Genomic DNA, 23,645 nt, shown 5'->3' on the forward strand with positions numbered 1-23,645 from the left:
GACGCTTAGGAAAGAATCCACAGGAAGAGGTGTATTTTAATGTGGGCGGCAAGGGAGAGGGAGGTACCAGGGATGACTCCTCGCTAGCTAGTTCCCGTCTGGTTCAGAGGATGTTTGTTGAACAAATCACTTAGTGATCGAGCACTTCTGCACTCTGCACGGAGATCCCTGTCCTCCCTCCCCCCACTCCCGCTGGCCGGTCCCAAGGCCCACGGAGCTCAGGAGACACGGGAGGGGCCGGGGGGGGGGGGGAGAAGAGACTGGCACACTGAGCACTTCTGGCACTGGGCTGGGCGGTGGTGCGAAGGGGGCAAACATCTTCCGGGCAGTTTCCGCCGCGCCCCTGCACCCCGCCGGGCTGGACGTCCAGCATCCCTCTTAGCGGGAGGGAGGTGCTGGCTCCTCGCCGGCGTCCGGGGGCGCGGCGCGGCGGCTCGCCCCCGCCAGCCCGGGCCCGCTCGGCCCCCCACCCATTGCGCCGCTAGGTTGGGCGGCGGCTGTGTCGAGTCCCGGAGCCGGGAGTCGGGGTCTGGCGGGTGAGTTCCAGGGTCAGCGCCCTGCCTGGCCGGGGGCAGCGGGTCGGCCCCGGCTCCGGCAGGTTCCCCAGCGCCTTCGCCTGGGGGAGCCGAGCGCGCGCGAGCGGGGCAAGTGCGGCGAGGTGGCGGGCGGGGCGCGGCGCGGCGCTCCGGCGTCGGGGCGCAGCAAGTGTGCGGGGGCCGGGCGGGGCGGGGCGGGGGCGCCGCCAAGGCACCGCCGCGGGCGCCGAGGCGGGGGGCGGCGGGGCGCAGCGAGGAAGGATGCGGGCGGGCAACTTTTTGCCTGCCCTGCAAGTCCAAGTAGTCGCGCTCCCGGGGGCCGCCTGCCGCTGCCGCCGCCGCCGCCGGGCGAGGGCCGGGCGCCGGTGCCCGCCGCCGGGCGAGGGCCCCTCCCCCACTTCCGCCGCCCGCCTCCACCGCGCTCCCGGCTCCCAGGGCCGCGGGTCCCCGGGGGACCCGGAGGCGCAGCCCCACCCCGGCCGGCGCGCCCGCTCCCACGCCCCCGCCGCCCCGCCGGAGCGGACAGACTGAGTCAGCGGGGCCGAGCTGCAGGTAGGGCCCGGCGGCGGGCGCAGGTGCCGCGGAGGGGCCGGTGGAACGGGATGGGGGGTCCCCCTCCCTCCCGCCGGCGCGGCGCGTCCCTTTTTTGGGAATTCGTGCCTCTTGGTACTCGGGGCGGGTGGGGCTGGGCGAGGGAGTTCCCCATTTCTCCGGCTCCGGCCCCTAAATCTCTCCGTGTCGCCCCAGCACCTATGGTCGCGTAAACAATCCTGGGCTCCTGCCTTTGGCCCCGCGCCCCCACCCCCACCCCCGCGCAGCCCCTTCCATCTCGTGCGACCGGTGGGCTGCCGGGGAAGGGAGAAGCGAGGGGGGTCCCGGAGCCCTTCCCCCCTCCCCCCAAGCTCTGGAGCTCCCCCCCCCCCCCTGCTCCTAGACGCAGACGGCCCCAGGGCCCTGGGTATTTTTAGCGTGACCTGGGCGGCAGCTCCAAACCTTTCCCTGGAGTCAGCGTCAGCGCCTCCCATCTCCGGGCCAGCCCTGCCAGACTCCCCACACTTCCTCGGCCCTACCGGGCCCTCGAGTTGGGGTCCCCCAGAAGCTGACCCAGCGCCTGTGGAGCAGGTCAGGGTTGCTGTGTATCAGGTGGCTGAGGATGATGATCTGGTCCTTACCCCCAGTGATGGGCTCCGAGCCGAGTGCCAGGAGTGAACCAGTGGATGGCAGTGTATGCACAGGGCCTAGGCTGGCCCAGAATTCTGGTGTTCTAGAAAGCTCTCAGCTTTCTAGGGGCTCAAGAGGCTTGGACTGGATTAGAACCAGGGCCCATCCTTCCAAGTGCTCCTCACTGACGAGCAGGGAACTAAGACAGATGTGTCAGAGGAAAGGACAAATAGGTGTTGACAAGGGATGAACGATCCTTCCCTGAACAGCTCACCTTGATGAGTTCTATCTTGCATTTCAGGCAGATAGGAAGATTATGCTGTTTCAAATGGGAGACTGAGGCCAGAAACATGATTTCCTTAGTGCTAGCCAAGTCTGGGTTTTGGGTGAAGGGAATAGTGGTGATGGGGTACATGTATACAGAAAAAGAGGGCAAAGGATGTGAAGGAAACAGTTGCAGCACGGAGAGGAACTGGAGACTCTACCCTACCATCTCTGTTTTCTTCCCTGGCCTCCTGAGAGGAGCTGAGTCCATTAAGTAAAACAGGACCAGCTCCTCTGACCCTCTTGGAAGGGCATGGTACTGACAGCCATTGGCTGCCTTCCCTGAACACAGAGGATTTTTTCCCTGTGCCTGGAACCAGCATCCCCTTTGTGGAGCTAGGGCAGACCCTGCCTCTGCATGACACTTGAGATTTGTTTTAGAGCATTGTTTTAGGGCTTTGTTTTAGAGAAGAGGAAAAAACAGCCAAGGCCAGAGGTGTCAGAGGCTGGAAGCAGAGGTTTCAACGTTGGGATGCTGGCTGCAGTGGGGCTCCCAAAGCCCAGGCCTCCCTGGTCTCTCTCCTCTTCACAATTGTACTTGCCTTGCTCCTTTACCCTCCAGGGGCTGATATGGATCCAAATCCTCGGGCAGCCCTGGAGCGCCAGCAGCTCCGCCTTCGAGAACGGCAGAAATTCTTCGAGGACATTTTACAGCCAGAGACAGAATTTGTCTTCCCACTGTCCCACCTGCATCTTGAGTCACAAAGACGTAAGTTTCAAGTCCTTAAGAGTGAAATCAGGTTAGGATAGAGAGGATGCTTTGTGGGTCTTGAATCTCGCAGACTGCCCCTCCTCTTGTTTTCTTGGCCTAGTCTGCTTCTAACTTGGGATCTGACAAGTAACTCTGATTATCCCATCAGCCCCAGCCTGGGTGCTCCTGACTTACCTCCTTCTTCATCCACAGCCCCCATAGGTAGTATCTCATCCATGGAAGTGAATGTGGACACATTGGAGCAAGTAGAACTTATTGATCTTGGGGATCAGGATGGAGCAGATGTGTTCTTACCCTGTGAAGATCCTCCACCAACCCCCCAGACATCAGGTATGTCCCTCTCTTTGGGGACAGGGGCACCAGTAAGCCAGAGCTCACTGGAGTTCTGAAATGAGGCCAACAGGCTGGGCTGGGGAAGAATAAATACACAGAGGAACTGCAAGTGGGTATTTCTGTCAGCAAAAGAGCTGCCTGTTCTGGTTTTAAGGAAGTTGATTCTAAGGGGAACTGGATTACAAATCCCCAATCCAAAACTCTAGGAATGATTAAACTCCTTAGCGTTTTAAATTTTATATTTGTGAAAGTAATGTAAAATACAGTGTTTCCATTAGATAACTTGAGCACTTTTAGTTACCATAATATTTACTGATCAATATTTATTATGTTCCTAGTACTGTACTAAGGTAATCTATATCTATTTTTTTTAGTGGACTTAACAATGTCTTTTCCATTTATTTATTTATACACACACACACAATGTGTGTGTATGCACACACATTCTGGAGCTTGAACTCAAGGCATGGGTGCTGTCCCTGAGCTCTTGTGCTCAAAGCTAGTGCTTACCACTTGAGTTATACCTCCACTTCTAGCTTTTTTGGTAGCTAATTGGAGACAAAGAATCTCATGGGCTTTCTTGCCTGAGCTGTCTTCAAACCATGATCCTCAGATTTCAGTCTACTGAGTAGCTAGGATTTCAGGCATGAACCACCAGTGCAAGGCTCCTTTCCTTTCATTTTATAAAGAAGGAAGTTAGGGGATGTAGCTCAGTGTGTGTGCTTGCTTAGCACGCATAAAGCTGAGTTTGGTCACAGTACTGTAAAACACACACACACGAAGGAAATTCAACACACACACATACGAAGGAAATTCATCTCAGAGTTCAACTACGAGCCAGAAACTGGAAAAGTTATCTGACTACAAAGTCCATATGCTTAACTTCTAAGGCAGATAATCTCTTATTTACAAGTGCTACTGAACCAGGTGTGGTGGCACGTAACCATGATGCCTAGACTGGGGACTCTGGAGAACCTTGAATTTGAAGCCATCCTGAACTACAGAGCAAGAAGAAAGACCCTCTTTCAGAAAAACAATACTGGGCAAAGTCCAGCTGAAACTACATTGGGGTTTAAACTCAGGCCTTGTACTCTTAGTCAGCTTTCTGCTTAACAGCTGGCACCACTTGAGCCACATCTCTGCTACTTGAGCCATACCTGTAGTTCAGCATTTTGCTGGCTACTTTGAGATGGGACTCACATGATTTTTCTACCTGAGCTGACATTGAACCGTGATCTTCCAGGTCTCAGGCTCCTCAGAAGCTAAGATTACTGGCAAAACTACTGTTTATTGATGGCCTACTATGCTGGCCATTACATACACATTCTTATATTTTATCCCTTCCTTAACAGGAAGAGCAGAGTTCTTGAGAGGGAAAATGACTTGCCTAGAGCTTCTGAGCAGGTGATGTAGATAGAACTCAAACTCTTACCTGGATGACCTGACTCCAAAGCTGAAGCACGTGTTCAGGAGGAGCTGGGAGTCAACAAAGCAATTCTTGACAAGTACCTGCCTTCCTCTTCCTTTCAGTTTCTCTGCCAGATAATCTCTTTAAAGAGTCCTACAAAGCCTTATATTGTACCCTCGACTCACTTTTCTCTCTGTGCAGGAGTGGGTGACCATGCAGAGGAGCTGAGCCTACCAGTGCCCACGCCAGACAGGACCACATCCCGGACCTCCTCCTTGTCCTCTGACTCCTCCACCAACATGCGCAGTCCAAATCCTAGTGACGGTGGAGCAGATACACCCTTGGCACAGTCCGATGAGGAAGAGGAGGACAGGAGTGATGGAGGGGCAGAGACCAGAACCTGCAGCTAGCAGTGGGTCCCTCCTGCAGACGGACACAGCTGGCTGTTCTCCCTGTGAGACCCGAGGCCAGCCAGAGCACTCTGAGAGAAGACCACACACTAGCAGTTGGCACTGGGAAAGGAGAATGGGGGGATATTGTATCTTTCTGGGAATTAACCTCCTTCTGCTTTATTGCTAACCTTTTCTTGCGGCAACCCTCCCACCAGTTTTGGTTTATTCCTGAGGTAGGACTTGCAACTGAGTAGATGGAAGATGAGATAGGACAAGATGCACTTCTCTTCTTAGCGTTCCTCCCTCCTCCAAACTGTCCTGTAGTCTTCCAGTAGCGTTTCCTCAACCAGTGTCTCTCAGTGGACATGAACTTAGCACTCTAAATGAGGTGTGTGCTACTCCAGCTATCCTGCCTCCTTGTTTTTTTTGACAGGGCACGGTATAAATAATAAATAATAATATACCAACCATTCCATCTCCTTCACATTTCAATAGTTATCAAACCCTGTATATGTCCTTAGCTTTCTAACCAGTACTGTATCCCTAATTGCTCATTTGTTTTGGTAAGAAATATTTATTGGTAAGGAATATTTATTGAATACTAGTGCTGGGCACTAGGTTGGAATATAGTTCTGAGCAAGGGCAAGCAGTGTCCCTGAGCTCATGGATTTTACTATCTATGAGAGAAAAGCAAGTAAATACCACAGTTCCCAGTATAATAAGTACTATAATAAGGTATTACTTTGGTACCAGGAACTAGGGGCATCTTTTGCTAACTTACATGGTAATTGAAGAGCTGATTCTAAGCAGAGATCTAAAGATGATTATGGGTTTCCAGGCCAAGCAGCAGGGAAAGGGGCACCATCCAGGCAGGAGCAGTTTGTGAAGACTGAATGGAGAGAATAAGAACTGAAAAGCATTCTATTTGGTTAAGTTGTTGAATTTGAGAACCTAAAGAGGTAAGATTGATAAAGATCACAGTGTAAAATACTTTGAAGCCTGTATTAGCTTTCCATTTGACTACTAGTAAGAGATCATGACTTAAAAGATAAAAATACATTTCCTTATCCAGAATATAAGGCTCTGTAGTTACTTGAGCTCCAGGCTTCTTTTTGGCTTGTTCTGCTCAGGCATACCAGGCACATAACTTGCATGCTTATTGATTACTCATGTCTTAACATGGCTGCCTAAACCCCAGTCACCATCACGACTTTGAAACAGGCAGGAAGCAGGAGAAAAAATGGGGGATGGGCAAAGTAGGCACAGCCTGAGATGTATTTCTACCTTATGAAGCATTTTTGGAAGTTCTAAGCAAGAGCACTCACTTTTATCTCATTGGCCAGAACTTAGTAACATGGGAAATGTTTCACATGCAGACATTATTTATAGACAGGGACATGGCTTCTTTTTTTTTTTTTTTTTAGATATTCTCACTTTTGGAAAGACAACCCTTTCAAGTCACTGAAGAAGTGCCAGTGCATCTATGTGATATCTGCACTACCCAACAGATGTCCAAGAAGCACCCTGGCTACTGGGAAGGCCAGGGTGGCCCTTTTGGTAGGGCACTCTGATGTCTTGACAAAACCAGAGTTTTGTTACTAAGGACGAAGAGGACAATATTCATTGGGTAATTAGCAGTTGTCATGTTAGAGGCCATGTTAAAAGAGTTTGAACTTTATTAGGAGTAATGAAGGATTACAAGTAGTTGGACTTGCTTGTTTAAAGGCTAATTCTGGCTGAAATGTAGAGAATATGCTGGAAGGAAGCAGGCTTAAGACAGATAAATAACAGTAATTTGTGCAAGAGATAATGGTGGCCCAGAGGACAGGCGTTAGCTTGCTTAGATTGAAGCAGGGTATAAATAATGTCATTCAGTAAATATTAAATGTAAAGCTTACTTATGGAAAAAAAAAAGAAAGGTTCAGTCCCTACTGTCATGGAGTTTATAGTGTTGGGGGGGGCCCAAATGTAAAATTGCAACTTTGACTAGTGCTAGGGAACAGCTCACCTATTCAGAGTGGACACCAGGGTGGTGCCCTTGAGGAAGTGCCATTTCAGCTAAAACCTGGACAATGAGTAGGAATAAACTGGAAGAATGTCTGGAAGGCCCTGAAGCCTGTTGATTGGACAAGACCAGAATAGATGCTTAAAAACTAGCCAGTTAAGAGTTCAAAACAGCAACAAAATAGGCTAAAAGGAAGGTAAGGGTAAAAAGTGGACGTAATAAAGAGTCTTAGGAGACCAATTCCAAAAGATTCATTTATTTTTTGGTGGGGGGAGCTTGAACTCATGGTCTTGCACTGTTTCTTGGCCTTTTTTCACTCAAAGCTGTTCAGCTACCACTTGAGCCACATGTCCACTTCTGGCCTTCTGCTGGTTTATTGAAGATAATAGTCTCACAGTCTTTTCTGTCTGGGGGTGACTCTGAACTACAATCCTCAGATCTCAGCCTCTTGAGTAGCTAGTATTATAGGAGCCACCAGCATCAAGCTCCAAAAGATTTTTTTTTTTTTGGGTCCGGTTGTGAGGCCTGAACTCTGGACCTGGGCGCTGTCCCTCAGCTCTTCAGCTCAAGGCTAGTGCTCTACCACTTGAGCCACAGCGCCACTTCTGGCTTTTTTCTTTTTTCTTATGTGGTGCTGAGGAATTGAACCCAGGGCCTCAGGCATGCAAGGCAAGCGCTCTACCACTGAGCCACCTTCCCAGCCCTCCAAAAGATTTTTGATGGGTGAGTGAGAGGAAGGGGTTAAGTATGCTGCCATTGTTTCTCCTGCAACAGGATGGTTTGGAGGCACCTCACCCAGATGGGTGAGGTTAGAAATGAACCAGGTTTGGGAAAGGTGTAAATTTGGTTTTGAGACATATTGAGTTTGCAGTGCTTTGGAGACATCCAAGGGAAGGGCTTGTTGACTAGGTGCATCTTAACCCATGGATGTGGAATTCGGTCAAGAGGATTGAGTTGGAAAAATAAAGATGAGTTATCAATTTGACTGGTAAGTATAGCCATGCATGTGAATTAACTCGTCCATTGTTTGTTGTATTAAAGAGAGGTTATAGACTTAAGGAACATAACCAGTTTTTCACATTAAAAAGTCATTCCATTTTGCTCATCCTTCTATGTCTGAATACTACCAATGGGATAAGTGAGCTTCAGCCTAAATTTTACAGCTCTCTGTCACACAAGCTGAGTGACAGGATTTCTGTCTTCCTATAGTATGAGCTTATTGTCACCCTATAGGAGGCCATTGTAAGAAACCATTCTTAAATGCCCTTCTTAAAAACAGCAACGTGGGATCTCCAAGGAAGCTGGAGGGTCCTTCAGCCTTTCCCAGTCTCCAGGAAGCTTGTGGGCTTTATACCTTTTGTCCAAAAGCCCCTGGGTCCAAGTTGAGATCATTTATTAAGCTGAGCCAGGGCCTGGTCTTATGTTAGCCTCTAGGGTTTTTCTGTTGTTTATGACTTTGCTGTATGTAGGTGGCATAGTCCCACGTCCTCTTGTGCTTTCCCCCTTTCTTCCTTCAGAGTAGCAGGACTTTAGCTCCTGCCTTGACTGGCTCAGCCTGCTATGGCCTGTGACACCACTGTTCTGCTATGCAGGGCTTCTCAGTTCTCAGGTCACCCCCCCCCCCCCCCCCCGCTTTCCTCTAGAGTAAATGATGGGAAGCTGTATGAGTTTGGTTGCCATCAACATGCCAACAAGTCTTTTAGTACCCCAGGCACACAATGCTAAGATTGTGGGATTTGGGAGAGGGAGCCTGTGTGGAGAGAGAGATCTATAGTCCTCTTGAGAAGAATTGTTTGTGTGTCTCTGGGAAACCTTCAATTCACTTGCTTTGAGCCCCAGCCCTGTATGAAAAAGCCTAGGGTCAGCTGAGACCACAGGACCACTTCCTGATGGAGACAATGACCTCTCTGCTTGCCAAACCACAGGGGGTTGGCTGGCCTTCAGAGTCACCATCTCCAGCTGACTATTTTCTAAGGGCACATAGTACCCTTGGAGATGGGAGGATGGTATGTTGCCAACTCTTGAGTTATAGAGACTAGCTTTTAATCTCCAAGCCACAGTGTGGTTTCTTTCTGTTGTATAGACTTGTTACCAGTAGACATTATGACAGGCTCTGGAGAGAAGGGCAAACAAACTCATCCTTGTAGAACCCTATGCTTTGCGGGAAATAGGAGGGGTCACAGCTCAGATGATTCCCTAAAAAGCTCATGTTACAGAAATTCCCAGGACTACACAGAATTTAAGCAGCATGACACGTAGGAACACAAACATCTCTGCTATGATGTTCTATTATTCTGCTCATTAAACATTGAGTATGACTACTGTATGCTACCCACTTGCACAGCATAGACATCAGAAAGACAATGATCTCTTCCAGGAACAGACCTGGCCATAAACATTAGAAAGATGATGAGGATGAGGACTGTAGTTCACTAGAGAATGAGAAGGAAGGCAAGTCTTCACTGGGAGTGGCTGGGTCTTGAATGATGAGGGCAGGCAATTTCAAAAGAAAAGCCTACAAGTACAAAATGATCAGCATAACTGATGGGATTTGAACCCACATCAATCTAACTATGGCATTCCTCTTTATGTCTAATGGAGGATGGAACATTGGATGTAGGGAGAATGAGGGCATGAAGTAAAAGACATCTTTCTGACACTTCTTTTCTGGTTGGAAGTCTATCAAGAGATACCTTATTTGTTTCATAGATTTGAGATTTACCAAGACACTGTTTACAAAATCTTTCATTAATGTGTTTTCCATAGGATAGGTGGAAAAACTGAAAAGAATTTAATATTGAAATTTCTATAACTCAATAATAAGGCAAATAAGAGCAAGTAAGACAAAGTAAGAAAAGTAGAAGCAACAAAGTAAGAAACAAGGAGACACAAAAGATTTTAACAGGCCTTTTCACAAGAGAAGATACACAATGGATAAGAACATAACCAAGCAGAGTGCCAATGGCTCATGCCTATAATCTCAGGAGGCTGAGATCCAAAGATGGAAGTTCAAAGCCAGCTGGGGCAGGAAAGTCTGTGAAATTATCTCCAATTAACCACCCAAACACTGGAAGTGGCACTGTGGCTCAAAGTGGTAGAGCTCTAGAGCACAAAATGGCTCAGGAATAGTGCCTGAGAAGCGTGATAAGTTCAAGCCCCATGACCAACCAAAAAAAAAAGATACTTAGTAGGTGCTGGTGACTCAGACCTGTAATCCTAGCTACTCAGGAAGCTGAGATCTAAGGATTTCGGTTCAAAGCCAGCCAGGGAAGGAAAGTTCATGAGACTCTTGTCTCCAATAAATTACTCAGAAAAGCGAAGTGGCGCTGTGGCTCAGGTGGTAGAGCACTAGCCTTGAGCTGAAGAACTCAGGGACAGCACCCAGGCTCAGAGTTCAAGCCCCATGACTAACCAAAACAAAAAACTAAATATCATTAGTTACTAGAAAATTCCAAATTAAAACCATAATGAGATACTACTACATATACATCCAAGTAGCTGAGACCAAATTTTTTAAAAAAAAATTTGTTAAAAAAAAAACAAAAAACCAAACAGGTTGGGAAGGTGGCTTAGTGGTAGAGTACTTGCCTAGCATGCATGAAGCCCTGGGTCCAATTCCTCAGTAAAACAGTAAAAGCCAGAAGTGGCACTGTGGTTCAAGTGGTAGAATGCTACCTTGAGCAAAAGAAGCTCAGAGACAGGGCCTGGGCCCTGAGTTCAAGCCCCAGGACTGGCCAAACACCACCACCACCACCACCACCGAACAAACACCAAGCATGGTCAATGATGTGGAGCCACCTGAACTCTCACATATTATCGGTACAAGAATAAATGTCACATTTTGAGAAAGATCTGATAGTTACTATAAAACCCAACACACCTCTTTGGTACCGCAATTCTAAATATCTGCCTGAAGGATATATAATAAATATAGGTCTACAAAGACATTTGTACAGATTACTAACAGCCTTGTTCACAATAAGCAAAACAAAAACTCAGATGTCCATTAATAGAAAAATGGACAAACTATGACTTATCCACATTGTTAATACTGCACAGCAATAAAAAGAAAAAAAAAACTGCTGATATATCCAAGGACATGAATGATTCTCAAAGACACTACTCCCCCCATTAGAAGTCTTACATAAAGTTGCAAACGATATGGTGATTTCATTTTTATTTAGCTCTAGATCAAGTCTATTATGGGAAAATATCAGAACATATTGGGTGCCTCTGAAGGTGGTACGGGGGTAGGGTTTGACTGAGAAGAAACACTATCCATCTTCCTGGAGTTTTAAGTTTCTGGTGTGTGTGTGTGTTTGTACGAACCCAAAGTCTTAGGCATAAAGGTAGACAAACTATCACTGCCTTACATCCCCAGCTCCAGGTTTTGGAGTAATCCACTTGCTTGAGGTACATTAATGAATGTGGTTTTTTTTTAATTAATTTTTTGACAAACTGTGAAAGTACATTTCAAATTTGTGCATTTTACTGTATATTAATTTTACACCAAAAGAAAAACATTAAAACCAGTACTGGTGGCTCACACTTGTAATCCTAGCTGAGTCAGGAGGCTGAGATCTGAGCATCATGGTTCAAAGCTTGCTGGGGCAGGAAAGAGAGAGAGAGAGAGACATGAATATTTGAGTTAATACGCATTTCGAGCTATTTAGGAAGAAGTGTGCTAACATGTGTGATTTAGATGCATCAAAACAGGTGTGGCTCAGGTAGTTCAGCTCCCGCCTAACAACCTCCAGGTTCTGAGTTCAAACCTCAGTACCACCAAATACTACTACTACTAATAAGGCAGACTAAAGGAATCAAAGGGTTTAAAGATGGATGTGATAAACATCAGGTACGGTAAAATGCTAATGGTGAAATCTAGGCGATGGGAAAACACGTTCACTGTCCAGGTGCTGTAAGCTTTCCTGACACAAGGACGCTTATGGGGCTGATAGGAAAGCTCGGGCACCCCACCCCGACTCCCAGTCTCGAGAGGCTGAGGGCGGCGCTAGCCCGGCAGTGTGACCTGATGAACGTCACTGACCTTTTCACTGTCTCCTCAACTAGCAAATGACAATGGCCGTGTTCCGTATACTAAGCGCCTTCTGGTGCGCCCACCACCGCCGCGCGCCCACTGTCCTTCAGGTTCCCAGAGCGGCCCTGGAAAGACCCCCGCGGTCCCTCCCGGCGGTAACCTTGGTAACGCAAGCCCTACTTCCGGCACAATAGCGGAAGTCCCTCCCACACCTCCTCTTCCTATTGGATGAGGGCTTTCCGTGGCAGTGGGCAGTGCCGGGAGGCGGAAGCAGCTGCGGCCATGGCGGCCGCCATGCCGCTCCGGCTACTGGTAGTACTGCTCCTGGGACCGGGCACCTGGGGTCGCGCGCAGCCCCCTCGCGACAGCCTGCGGGAGGAGCTCGTCATCACCCCGCTGCCCTCCGGGGACGTCGCCGCTACGTTCCAGTTCCGTACACGCTGGGATTCGGAGCTGCAGCGGGAAGGAGGTCTGACCCGAAAAACTTCCGTGGCACCTGCTGGGCGTGGGGAAGGGCCTGTCCCTAGAGGTGGGGCGCGGTCGCCCAGGGGGGTCCCGTCCAGTGGGCGTCGCCACTCAGCTGCTCGCTCTCTCCAGTGTCTCATTACAGGCTCTTCCCCAAGGCCCTGGGGCAGCTGATCTCCAAATACTCTCTGAGGGAGCTGCACCTGTCATTCACGCAAGGCTTTTGGAGGACCCGGTACTGGGGGCCACCCTTTCTGCAGGCCCCTTCAGGTGCAGAGCTCTGGGTCTGGTTCCAAGACACTGTCACTGAGTGAGTGCCCACCGTAGGCCCTGTTGGGGGTCATAGGGGTGGGGGGGTGTGGCGGGGCAGGGGTTGCCATTCTGCCACTGTCCTTGAGGGGTAGTGCTTCCGGTGGGCAGGGATACTATGGCTCTACTGCTGGCTTTGGAAGTAAGACATGCTAGTACCACAGAATAGCTTTCTTTACTTTGTAAAGGGTACTTCCCTCCCCTAGTACTTTCAGATCTGAGTCTGAAATACACGTGTATTTCCCTACAGTGACAGATAAGCAATGATTGGTTCTTGTTTTGGATGTAAAGACATAACAAATAGGCAAAATGGGTAACTTTTAAACAGATAAGTCCTTCATTAAAAAGTAAGTATCAGCTAGGTGCCAGTGGTTCACGCCTGTAATCCTAGCTACTAAGGAGGCTGAGATCTGAGGATCGCTCTTCAAAGTCAGCCTGGACAGGAAAGTCCAAGAGACTCTTATCTCCAATTAACCAACAGAAAACTAGGAGTGGTGCTGTAGCTCAAGCGGTAGAACTCTTGCCTTGAGCTGAAGAGCTCAGGGACGGGGCCCAGGCCCAGAGTTCAGGCCCACGACGGCAAAAAAAAAAAAAAAAAAGTACCATCCATGCCAACATGATGTGTGGACTAGAATTGGCCTGCAGTAAGAGGGGCTTAAGACAGGATTTCACTATATAGCCCAGGCTGGTCTCAGACTCAGTGACCCTCTTCCTCAATCTTCTGAGTGCCACTGTGTCCGGTTGTTTGTTTTCTTTTCCAGGCAGGGTCTCGCATTATGTAGCTCAGGCTGCTGGCCTTAAACTTGTTGGAATTCTCCCACTTAACCTGCTGCCTTTTTTTTTGTTTGTTATCTGTTTTGCTAGTATTGTCTCCCTTAGCTCACAGTTGCCCATGCTATAGAGCTGTTATTTTAAGTTCTAGTGCTTATTAAGTTTTATGGATTTTATTATTATAGAGAATAAGTCTCTTGATATTTGAGAAAACAACACCTAATTTATTTACTTGCAGTGCTGAGGGTTGAATTTAGGGCCTCAAACGTATCAGGCAGGAGCTCTGCCAATGAGCTACATCTCCATCCCAGAAACACCTTATTTTAATTTGACGCTTGCATAGGGTCATAGAATGGCTGTTTTTCCTTTGTTCAGTGAGATTTTTAGGTAGCAGGTTTCTGAGGGTAGAACCAGGAGTAACCCTCGTGCCCAGCATATTCACAGGGCCCAGTCTGTTTTTTTGCCAGCTGCGTAAACTCAGGGAAAATCAGTGCGCTGATACCAGCTCCAAAATGTGGGACATTTTTCCTGGTATGGGAAGTACATAGGTAGCCCAGACTAGTCTTTGTCAAATTACTCACATTACTCACAACCTAGTTGAAGAGAAAAGGTACCTAGGACAAGATGCTGCTGCTACCTAGCGATCTTCCTTCAGGGACCTGGTGAGAGGCTTAGATATTCAGAACTGTAGCAGTGCAGGGGAGGGTATGTTCGAGGAGAGGAGGAAAGGTTTCCTGAAGGAGGAGCCAAGGACTAGAGCTGAAGGTTTAAGGTGGGCCAAGAAGAGTGAAGAGGGCTTTCCCGCACAAGAAGAACCATCAGAACAATGATCCATGAGGACACAGGAACTTTAGCAGGCGATCAAGGAAGAAGGGGCTGAGCAGCATGAAACCAGAAAGTGAACTGAGCAAGGGCAATGGTGTTCTAACTCCATCACCAAGCCTAATTGTTAAGAATGCATCTCCTCATCTAACGTCCCTGGCCACAAGTGAAGCGCAAATCAAAACAATATCCAGATTCCATCACATTCTAGTAAGATTGGCTAGCATCAAGAATTCGAACAATAACAGTTGCTGGCAGGGATGCTGGGAAAAAGAACCCTATTATACTTTTGGTAGGAATGTAAACTAGGATAACCATTCTGGAAGGCAGTTTGGAGATTCCTCAAAAAACTGAAGATAGAACTACCTTACAATCCAGCAGTACGACTCTTGGGCATCCACCCAGAGCATTGCAAGTCAGGATACAGTAAAGATACTTGCACATCCATGTTCATTGCTGCACTGTTTACAATAGCCAAGTTACAGAAACAGTCCAGATGCCCTACAGTGGATGAGTGGATCAATAAAATATGGTACATATACACAATGGAATTTTACTCATCCATTAGAAAGAATAATGTTATGTCATTTGCAGGGAAATGGATGGGCTTAAAAAAGTCGGGGCTGAGAATGTGGCTTAGTGATAGATTGCTTGCCTAACATGCATGAAGCCCTGGTTTCGATTCCTCAGTACTACATAAACAGAAAAAGCCAGAAGTGGTGCTGTGGTTGAAGTGGTAGAGTGCTAGCCTTGATCACAAACAGGCTCAGGAACAGTGTCTAGGCCCTCAGTTCAAGCCCTGGACCAGCAAAAAGAGAAGGAGGGGGAGGAAGAGGAAGAAAAAGCGAAGTAACTCTGAGACAAATGATACATGTTTTCTCTCATATGTGGAAGCTAAAGTTAAAATACAAACAAGTGGGCCGGGCGCTGGTGGCTCACGCCTGTAATCCTAGCTACTCAGGAGGCTGAGATCTGAGGATCGCGGTTCAAAGCCAGCCAGGGCAGGAGAGACCGTGAGACTCCTATCTCCAATAAAACACCAGAAAACCGGAAGTGGCGCTGTAGCACAAGTGGTAGAGCACTCGCCTTGAGCTGAAGAGCTGAGGGACAGCGCCCAGGCCCAGAGTTCAAGCCCCACAACCGACCAAAAAAAAAAAAAATACAAACATGTATGATAACATACAGGGCTCTATGCATTTACACACCAACTAACTAAAGGATGGTATCTTTTTTTTTTTTTTAAGGATGGTATCTTTAAGGGGGAATCCAAAGGTGTAACTCCTCTAAACAACTAATTACTTTTTTCAAAATAAATACCAAAGTGGAAACACGCTTTGGTGAGGAGGTAGAAGGGGAAGCACATGGAGGGAGGGTGAGCAAATGTAGCGTTAGAGCACCTGCCTAGCAAGTTGGAGGCTCCAGTACTCCTGCCCTTTCCCCAAAAATGTAGCCAGCTACCTTGAGCATGATATCTAACTGTGGGCTTTGTATGAGGAAGCAGAGGTAGCCCCAGAACAGTGAGCGGGTTTGTGTCTCTATCCAGTGTGGACACATCTTGGAAGGAGCTCAGTAATGTGCTCTCAGGGATCTTCTGTGCCTCTCTCAACTTCATTGACTCGACCAACACAGTCACTCCCACTGCCTCCTTCAAACCCCTGGGGCTGGCCAATGGTGAGATAAGCCCCTGCAGCCTTTTTCTTCTGCCTGGTACCTGCCCAAACCTTTGCCTCCTGTTTCCACAGTTCCTTCTTATGCCTTGGCTAGGTCCTAAGCCCTGTACATCCACAGGGCTCAGGAAGGTTCCCCAAGACTGCTGACTCTGCATCGCCTTCTCCCCAAGGGGAGGGAGTCCCACCCCAAACTGGGTCTGTTTGGGTGGTGGTGCTAAAGTATGGGGAGCCAGAGGAGTATTTCTGGAGTGTAGCTACTGAGGGGCAGAGCCCTGAGGCCACCCTAGATTTACCTCTGTCTTCCACAGACACTGATCACTACTTCCTGCGCTACGCTGTGCTGCCACGGGAAGTTGTCTGTACCGAGAACCTCACTCCATGGAAGAAGCTCTTACCTTGTAGTTCTAAGGTGAGTGGGCTCAGTATAGGGTGAGAGCCCTAAAGAGGAGATGGAATTAACAGAAGCCTCTTCAACCTAGCAACCAGGATGTATTTAAGAGACTGCATCCCACGCCAGATGCTCCACACAGGGTGCTGACCCTTCATCTCTTCCTGCCTCTTCCAGGCAGGCCTCTCTGTGTTACTGAAGGCAGATCGCCTGTTCCACACCAGCTACCACTCCCAGGCCATACATATCCGCCCTATCTGTAGAGTAAGTCATGGGGAATGGAGATCTGGGGTCGGAGAGAAGGTGCAGGAGGTAAAGATTAGCACAGGTTGAGTAGTAAGTGGCAGTTTTGATGCTGATTTTGTGGGATGTTGCCTGTGTATCAGGAAAATTGAGCCATTGCCTGGAGAGCACTCTATAAATCTGTGTCCCAGAGCACCACGAATTGGAATGGCAGCTATGGAAATGAAACTGCTGGCTATATCACTGGCCAGCTGGCATGACCTTGAGTGAATCATTTCATTTCCATGGGCCTCCTCCCCTCATCTGTCCCAGGAGAATAATTGGAGAATCAGCTCCTGAGGTTGTTGGCATAGTTCATCAAACTGATGCACATAAAGCTGCCAGCCCAGTGTATGGTCAGGGTCAAATCCTCAGTAATGTCCAGAGCAAATGCATCCAAAGATGTAAAGATCAGGGACTGTATCCAGGCCAAGTCCTTGATGGCCTTCACGGATGCCTTCTGACTCTTGTAGGATGCACGCTGTACCAGCATCTCCTGGGAGCTGAGGCAGACCCTTTCAGTTGTATTTGACACTTTTATCACGGGGCAGGGGATGAAAGGTAAACTCCTTTGACAGTTCATCTCTATCTACCTGTCCCAATCCTGCCCTACCCATGTCCAGGTCCATCCCCAGCCCCTGCTCAACCCTGTTCTTTGCTTCTCAGACTGGTCCCTTTTCCGAATGTTCTCCCGAACTCTCACAGAGCCCTGTCCGCTGGCTTCAGAGAGCCGAGTTTATGTGGATATCACTGGCTTCAACCAGGTACCAATGTGTCCCCATGCATACACCCTCTTCCCCAAAGCCACCTTGTTCCCCTGCTTGCTGTTTAAGCCTGCCCTTGTATTCTCAGAACAATGAGACTTTGGAGGTGAACCCACCCCCCACTACCACATACCAGGACGTCATCCTAGGAACCCGCAAGACCTATGCTGTCTATGACCTGTTTGACCCAACCATGGTCAATAATTCCCGAAACCTCAACCTCCAGTTCAAGTGGAAGCGACCTTCCGAGACTGGTAAGTGAAGGATGGGCCCTAGGCAGCAGGCTTCAGACATAGACTTACCTATGTCTTTGTTATAAGGTCATAGGGTGTACGTAACACCCAGGTCTCTGTAGTCATGGGATCTTGGTTCTAACCCTGCCTTTTCCAAGCTCTGTGACTAAAGTCCTAAGCCCATTGAGCCTTAAGTGTCCAGAACTGCAGCACAGTGGACTGAAGGAGGTATTTCATGTAAGATATGAAGTTTATTTATGTATTCATTCAATTAATGAGATATGTTTAATTCCTACTATGCACCAGTCATAGAGTGGTGAAAAAGCCAGAAGACACAGTGTGACAAGAAACTGCGTGACAAGGGGAAGCATCAGTTAGTTACTTGTATTTAGTATTGCCAAGGGAAGTGGTGGAGCACCTCATTTGGCTTGGGAGGGGGGGTCAGTGCTGGGCCCATAAGCTCTTAATAGTAGTAATCCCCTTATCATTGCTTTTGGCTATGGAAAACAGGGATGCTTCGTAGCCCAGTTTGCCCAGATCTAATGCGAAAGCTTTCTCCCAACTACTCTCTGGCTTGGCACCCCGAACATGGTTCAAGGGCTTCTTTAAGAACAACTAAGTGTTGACTTTTCTCTATGCAGAGGTCCCGCCAGTTCCCTTCCTGCATGCTCAGCGATACGTGAGTGGCTATGGGCTGCAGAAGGGAGAGCTGAGCACACTGCTGTACAACACTCACCCTTACCGGGCCTTTCCCGTGCTGCTCCTGGATGCAGTGCCCTGGTACCTGCGGCTGTACGTGCACACCCTCACCATCACCTCCAAGGGCAAGGAGAACAAACCAAGTAAGGAGCTGAGTCCCACCCCAGACTCCTTCGCCCTCTCCCGTTCCTTCTCTCCAGTGTCCATAGGCTTTCACTTCTTAACTATGTCTAAAAGCTTCCACAGGCATAGAGTTAGGAGTCATTTGAAAAGTGGAACAGGGGCCAGATTGAGAAGTAAGTGACTGAAGTAAGAACAGTTAGGACACATGCTACTGACGCTTCTCAGGAGGACAGTGTCAGGAGAGCAGCTCGGTATGTTCACTGTCTCCTTCTCCCTGGACCCGTGGGCATATCCTGTGTCTTATGATGCTAAGATAGAGAAAAACTTCGCCAAGAGAAACAGGTCATGGGAACTAAAAAGGTGGCAGGGATGAGATGGTGCTTTTTCATTTTCTTGGGTGGGTAAAGAGGTGCCATTTGGGAGATTTTTATTTTCTGTGATCTTTCTTCATATGAAGATTTGCTGAGAGCTTCCTATTAGGTGCCCAGCATAGCACTAAACTTGTTTTTCTTTGGCGTATGGATGCTGATAAGGAAGAAGGACTTTTTTTTTTTTTTTTTTGGGTCCAGTCGTGGGGCCTGAACTCTGGGCCTGGGCGCTGTCCCTCAGCTCTTCAGCTCAAGGCTAGCGCTCTACCACTTGAGCCATAGAGCCACTTCCAGCTTTTTTCTTTTTGCTTATGTGGTGCTGAGGAATTGAACCCAGGGCCTCATGCATACAAGGCAAGTGCTCTACCACTGAGCCACCTTCCTAGCCCCTGTAGAAGGACTTCTTAAAGAGGCTGTACCACCATATCCCAGGGGCTAAACTGAAAATTCCTTACATCTATTGTTTTCCCATACTTTCAAACCTCTAGTTAATGGTTTTACATATTTTCAGTCCTATTATTTGTACCATCTTCAAAATCTGTATTTCAAACATCCTACTTAGGTACTTTATATTTTTATGTTTGTTCAGTGTTTTACCTTTTATTTTGGAGAATTTTGAACATCTACACAAACAGAGTAAGTGAAGATACCTTCGGTAGTCTCTAGTCTCTTGTCACCTTTATTTTTTAACTTTGGTTTGTTTATTTGTTTATTTATTTTTGTCGGTCATATGGCTTGAACTTGGTCTGGGCACTATCTGAGCTCTTCAGCTTAAGATGAACGCTCTACCACTTGAGCCGCAGTGCCACTTCTGGTTTTCTGGTGGTTAATTGGAGATAAGAGTCTTTCGGACTTTCCTGTCCGGGTTGGCTTTGAACTGGGATACTTAGATCTCAGACTCCTGAGTAGCTAGGATTATAGGCATGAGCCACCAGTTCCGGGGTATTTTTTTTATTTTTATTTTTTTGGTTGGTCATGGGGCTTGAACTCTGGGCTTGGGTGCTATCCCTACGCTCTTCAGCTCAAGATGAGCACTCTACCGCTTGAGCCATAGCACCACTTCTGGTTTTCTGGTGGTTAATTGGAGATAAGAGTCTCATGGACTTTTCTGCCCAGGCTGGCTTTGAACTGTGATCCTCAGATCTCAGCCTCCTCAGTAGCTAGGATTACAGGCGTGAGCTACTGGCGCCCAGCTCAGTGCCTGGGTATTTTTTAACTTTTTATTTAGTTAAAAAGTTATTTTTACCAGTTCTGGAGCTTGAGCTTAGGACCTGGGCACTGTCTCCGAACTTCATTTGCTCAAGGCTAGAGCTCTACTACTTGAGCCACAGCTCTATTCCAAGTTTTTGGTAGTTCATTGGAAATAAGAGTCTAGAGACTTTTCTGATTGGAATGATCCTGAAATCTCAGCCTCGAGTAGTTAGGATTACAGGCCTGAGCCACTGGCACTCAGCAATTTTTAAATTTATTTTTTACATTATCTTTAAGTAGTTGCGCAAAGGGGTTTCAGTTCAACCCCTGCCACTGGCGCCTGGCACCTCCTGTCACTTTTATTCATGGCCTCTTTCATTTTTCTCTCTCTACCCTCCTCCTTTCCACTCTCCGTATTTCCCTTCTCCTCTTTCTCTTTCCTGTATCTTCCCCTTCCATCTGTCTTCTCCTGTCCCTTCCTCCCCATCCCTTCCTTTCTCTTTTCTCCCCTGTTCTTATACTGAGGATTGAACCCAAGGCCTTTGCTAGGTACGTTTGCTATTCCAGAGCTGTATCCTCAGTCAGAAGTCTCTTTTAATCTATAACAGTTCAGTTCACATGCTTTTTTTTTTTTTTTTAAATGTGCTATTTTATTTGTTGAAGAAAATAGGTCATTTATTGCACAGAATGTTCTACTTTCTAGATTTGTCTTCGTGCTAGTGTTTAATATGTCCCTCATTCCCTTGTATTTCTTGTGTATTAGTGGTTAGATTTAGAAACTTGATTAGATTTATGTTCTTTATTTTTGGCAAAATTCCCAAGTGATTCTGTGAACTTCATCTTGTGTCACATCAAGCACTTGGTGACTGGTGCCCCAGTTTCAGCAATGTGAAGATCGATTAAGTAGCCTGCAGTGGTTTTTTGTTTTGTTTTGTTTTGTTTTGTTTTCTGTTCTGGGGTTTTGAACTCAGGGCTTTGTAATGCCAAGCAGGCACTCTTTCTGCCAAACCATGCCTCCAGTCCTGATTTTTGTTCATTTTTTAAATAGGGTCTCACTTCTTGCCAGGGCCTGCACGTGAGTTTGATCCACCTGTGTTAGGCTTCCTTATAGCTAGGATGACAGATATGCACTGTCATGTCAAACTCATCATTGAGAAGGGGATCTTACAAACGTTTTTCTACCCAGGCTGCTCTTGAATTCTGATCCCAATGATCACATCCTACCAAGTAGCTAGGATTACCGGTGTGAGCCACAAATCCCCAGCGTCTGTTGTATTCTTCACAAGTCTTTCTTTATTTGGGATTGCTGGTCCTGGGATTGCTGCCCTGAAAACGTTCTCCCTTTTCTGAGACCCTGCTTCTTTCTTAGCCAGCCCTACCTCCTATTGTCCAAAGTCTACCCTGGTAGACATCCAGGTTGTGGCCTCCAAGGAAAGTGGTAGGAAATATTGGCTGTCTAGCCATAGCAACAAAGTCTGGGTGGCCCTTACCTGCTTCCAGGTTACATCCACTACCAGCCCGCTCAGGATCGGCAACAGCCCCACCTCCTGGAGATGCTGATTCAGCTGCCAGCCAACTCAGTTACCAAGGTCTCTATCCAGTTTGAGCGAGCTCTGCTCAAGTGGACCGAGTACACTCCAGACCCCAACCACGGCTTCTATGTCAGGTGGGATCCACCCCCAGATGCCCTCACCCTTGTGACCCACTCAAATCTGTGCTTCTTGCCCTTTGGCTAGGAAGCCAGTGAAGAGCATAAGCCTTTTGTTTGCTTCTCTGCAGCCCTTCAGTCCTCAGCGCCCTTGTGCCCAGCGTGGTGGCAGCCAAGCCTGTAGACTGGGAAGAGAGCCCTCTCTTCAACACCCTGTAAGTGTGAGCACACCCTACCTGCTGGGCATTACACAGATGATTGGGCCTCTGCAGGGTAGGTTGATGGAGGTGTTACCTCTTCAGTCCTAATAGAGCTCCTGGTGACCTATAAAATTTGTGGTGATTTGCTAAAATGATTCTGAAGTGCTTCTAGAATAAGTAGGTGAGAATCACAGTATTGATGGCCTAAATTTACTCATGGATCCTCTTAACAAATAATCACGGAGTACTTAGCGCATTGTGGGGGCTGCAGAGAACACCAGACATAGTGTGTCCCTGATCTCTCTGTGCTAACTGTCCGATGTCAAACTGTTGTGGAGGGAAGGTTGTGAGTGATGGGGAATTGAACCAGTAGATTATTTAGGAAGGCTTCTTTGAGCACTGAGAAATAGGCAGCCAAGTGAAGGCTTCAGTTGGCCACAGCCCATTCTGTGGTCTGGCGTATGTGTGTATTGAGCTTTCCTGTAAGATGCCTTCCTTGAAAGGCTTCGAGGCTGGGAGAACTCTGGGAGCCCTTTGAGTGCAGTGTGGGTTCAGTGCAGCTGCCCAGCAAGGTTGGGGTGATGGGGTGAAGCAGCCCCCATGCCTCACCACAGCCTCTCCACTCACCAGCTTCCCAGTCTCCGATGGTTCCAGCTACTTTGTGCGGCTCTACACAGAGCCGCTGCTGGTGAACCTGCCCACGCCAGACTTCAGCATGCCCTACAACGTGATCTGCCTCACATGCACTGTGGTGGCCGTGTGCTACGGCTCCTTCTACAACCTCCTCACCCGAACCTTCCACATTGAGGAACCCAGCACAGGTGGCCTGGCCAAGAAGCTAGCCAACATCATCCGGCGTCTCCGTGGTGTCCCCCCTCTCTGAGACACTCCTTCTTCAGCAGTTGCAGCTGGACCCCTCCCTGTAGAGGGGCGGTGATGACTCCCAGGGCTCTTCTGTCCATGTTCTCTCCAGAGTTGGCTTTCCAACCAGCTACCCCTGGACCGGACAAGGCCTAGAGTTGTGTGGTCCAGCCTGGTAGTCACGAGCCACATGTATTTAAATTTAAATTAACTTAAAAGTGTATTTCCTCCGCTGGCCACACTTGAAGCACTCAGTAGCTGCTTTGGATAGCCTGGAAGGATATTCTCATCGCTGCAGGAAGTTCTCTGGGGAGCACTGAGCTGGGTAACTGGGTGTGTGGAAGAATTTGTATCACTGTGGTGGGTGAGATTTACTTGTGAAATAAAAAAGTGGCTGTTGGGGCTGGGAAGGTGGCTCAGTGGTAGAGCGCTTGCCTTACATGCATGAGGCCCTGGGTTCAATTCCTCAGCACCACATAAGAAGAAAAAGCTGGAAGTTGCACTGTGGCTCAAGTGGTAGAGCACTAGCCTTGAGCTGAAGAGCTGAGGGACAGCGCCCAGGCCCAGAGTTCAGGCCCCACAACTGGACCCCCCCCAAAATAACAAAAGTTGCTGTTTTCCTGGTTCTTTGCCTCTTCCCATTGAGGTCTTGGAAGTTAGGGACGAGGGCCTGCTTGCTGGTGCCCCTCTTCATTTCTTCCTACCCCTGTTAGAAATCCCTTCTCCTCCTCTCCTGCTCGCCTTCTTGCCCCACCCTGGTCTGATCATAGTTCCCAGTACTCCCTGGGTTTGGCTGTAATCCTAATCCATTACCTTGGAAATGAATCCTGCTTTTGGAGGGCCCTGAAAACCAGTCCCCTTCCCCCAGGAGAAAAGGGAGAGGCAGACGTGGTTCTCTTAATTGCAGTGTGCATCAGAATCACTTGGTCTCCTGTGTGCTTG

At 48.2% G+C, this 23,645-nt stretch overlaps 3 protein-coding genes across 3 annotated transcripts in view; all 3 read left to right on the top strand.

The window, feature by feature from the left end:
* Positions 1-2,667, top strand: part of Sys1 (SYS1 golgi trafficking protein) — a 26,815-nt gene extending 24,148 nt beyond the window's left edge. Inside the window, exon 4 of the mRNA XM_042694426.1 lies at positions 2,584-2,667. Coding sequence (XP_042550360.1) covers positions 2,584-2,590 — 7 coding nt within the window. The 3' untranslated portion in view covers positions 2,591-2,667. The remainder of the gene's footprint in view (positions 1-2,583) is intronic.
* On the top strand, positions 2,592-5,336 carry Dbndd2 (dysbindin domain containing 2). Its single transcript, XM_042694424.1, has 3 exons — positions 2,592-2,730; positions 2,926-3,063; positions 4,676-5,336. The coding sequence occupies exons 1-3, from the start codon at positions 2,592-2,594 to the stop codon at positions 4,882-4,884; spliced, it is 486 nt and encodes a 161-aa protein (XP_042550358.1). The 3' UTR covers positions 4,885-5,336.
* A 6,822-nt stretch (positions 5,337-12,158) lies between these two features.
* On the top strand, positions 12,159-23,117 carry Pigt (phosphatidylinositol glycan anchor biosynthesis class T). The gene is made up of 12 exons (XM_042694612.1): positions 12,159-12,378; positions 12,507-12,684; positions 15,820-15,947; positions 16,255-16,355; positions 16,512-16,598; positions 17,090-17,177; positions 17,283-17,380; positions 17,469-17,634; positions 18,255-18,455; positions 21,495-21,660; positions 21,774-21,857; positions 22,473-23,117. The coding sequence occupies exons 1-12, from the start codon at positions 12,192-12,194 to the stop codon at positions 22,723-22,725; spliced, it is 1,737 nt and encodes a 578-aa protein (XP_042550546.1). The 5' UTR covers positions 12,159-12,191; the 3' UTR covers positions 22,726-23,117.
* Positions 23,118-23,645: the final 528 nt, after the last annotated feature.

Source organism: Dipodomys spectabilis, unplaced genomic scaffold (genome assembly GCF_019054845.1).
Source record: "Dipodomys spectabilis isolate Male_0828 unplaced genomic scaffold, ASM1905484v1 ptg000175l, whole genome shotgun sequence".
Taxonomy (NCBI): Eukaryota; Metazoa; Chordata; class Mammalia; order Rodentia; family Heteromyidae; genus Dipodomys; species Dipodomys spectabilis.

Coding starts and splice junctions, on each gene's coding strand:
- Dbndd2 (XM_042694424.1), top strand. CDS start 2,592: ATGGATCCAAATCCTCGGGCAGCCCTGGAGCGCCAGCAGCTCCGCCTT. Junction 2,731..2,925: donor GCATCTTGAGTCACAAAGAC/GTAAGTTTCAAG, acceptor CTTCATCCACAG/CCCCCATAGGTAGTATCTCA. Junction 3,064..4,675: donor ACCAACCCCCCAGACATCAG/GTATGTCCCTCT, acceptor CTCTCTGTGCAG/GAGTGGGTGACCATGCAGAG.
- Pigt (XM_042694612.1), top strand. CDS start 12,192: ATGGCGGCCGCCATGCCGCTCCGGCTACTGGTAGTACTGCTCCTGGGA. Junction 12,685..15,819: donor TTCCAAGACACTGTCACTGA/GTGAGTGCCCAC, acceptor GTCTCTATCCAG/TGTGGACACATCTTGGAAGG. Junction 17,381..17,468: donor ATATCACTGGCTTCAACCAG/GTACCAATGTGT, acceptor TTGTATTCTCAG/AACAATGAGACTTTGGAGGT.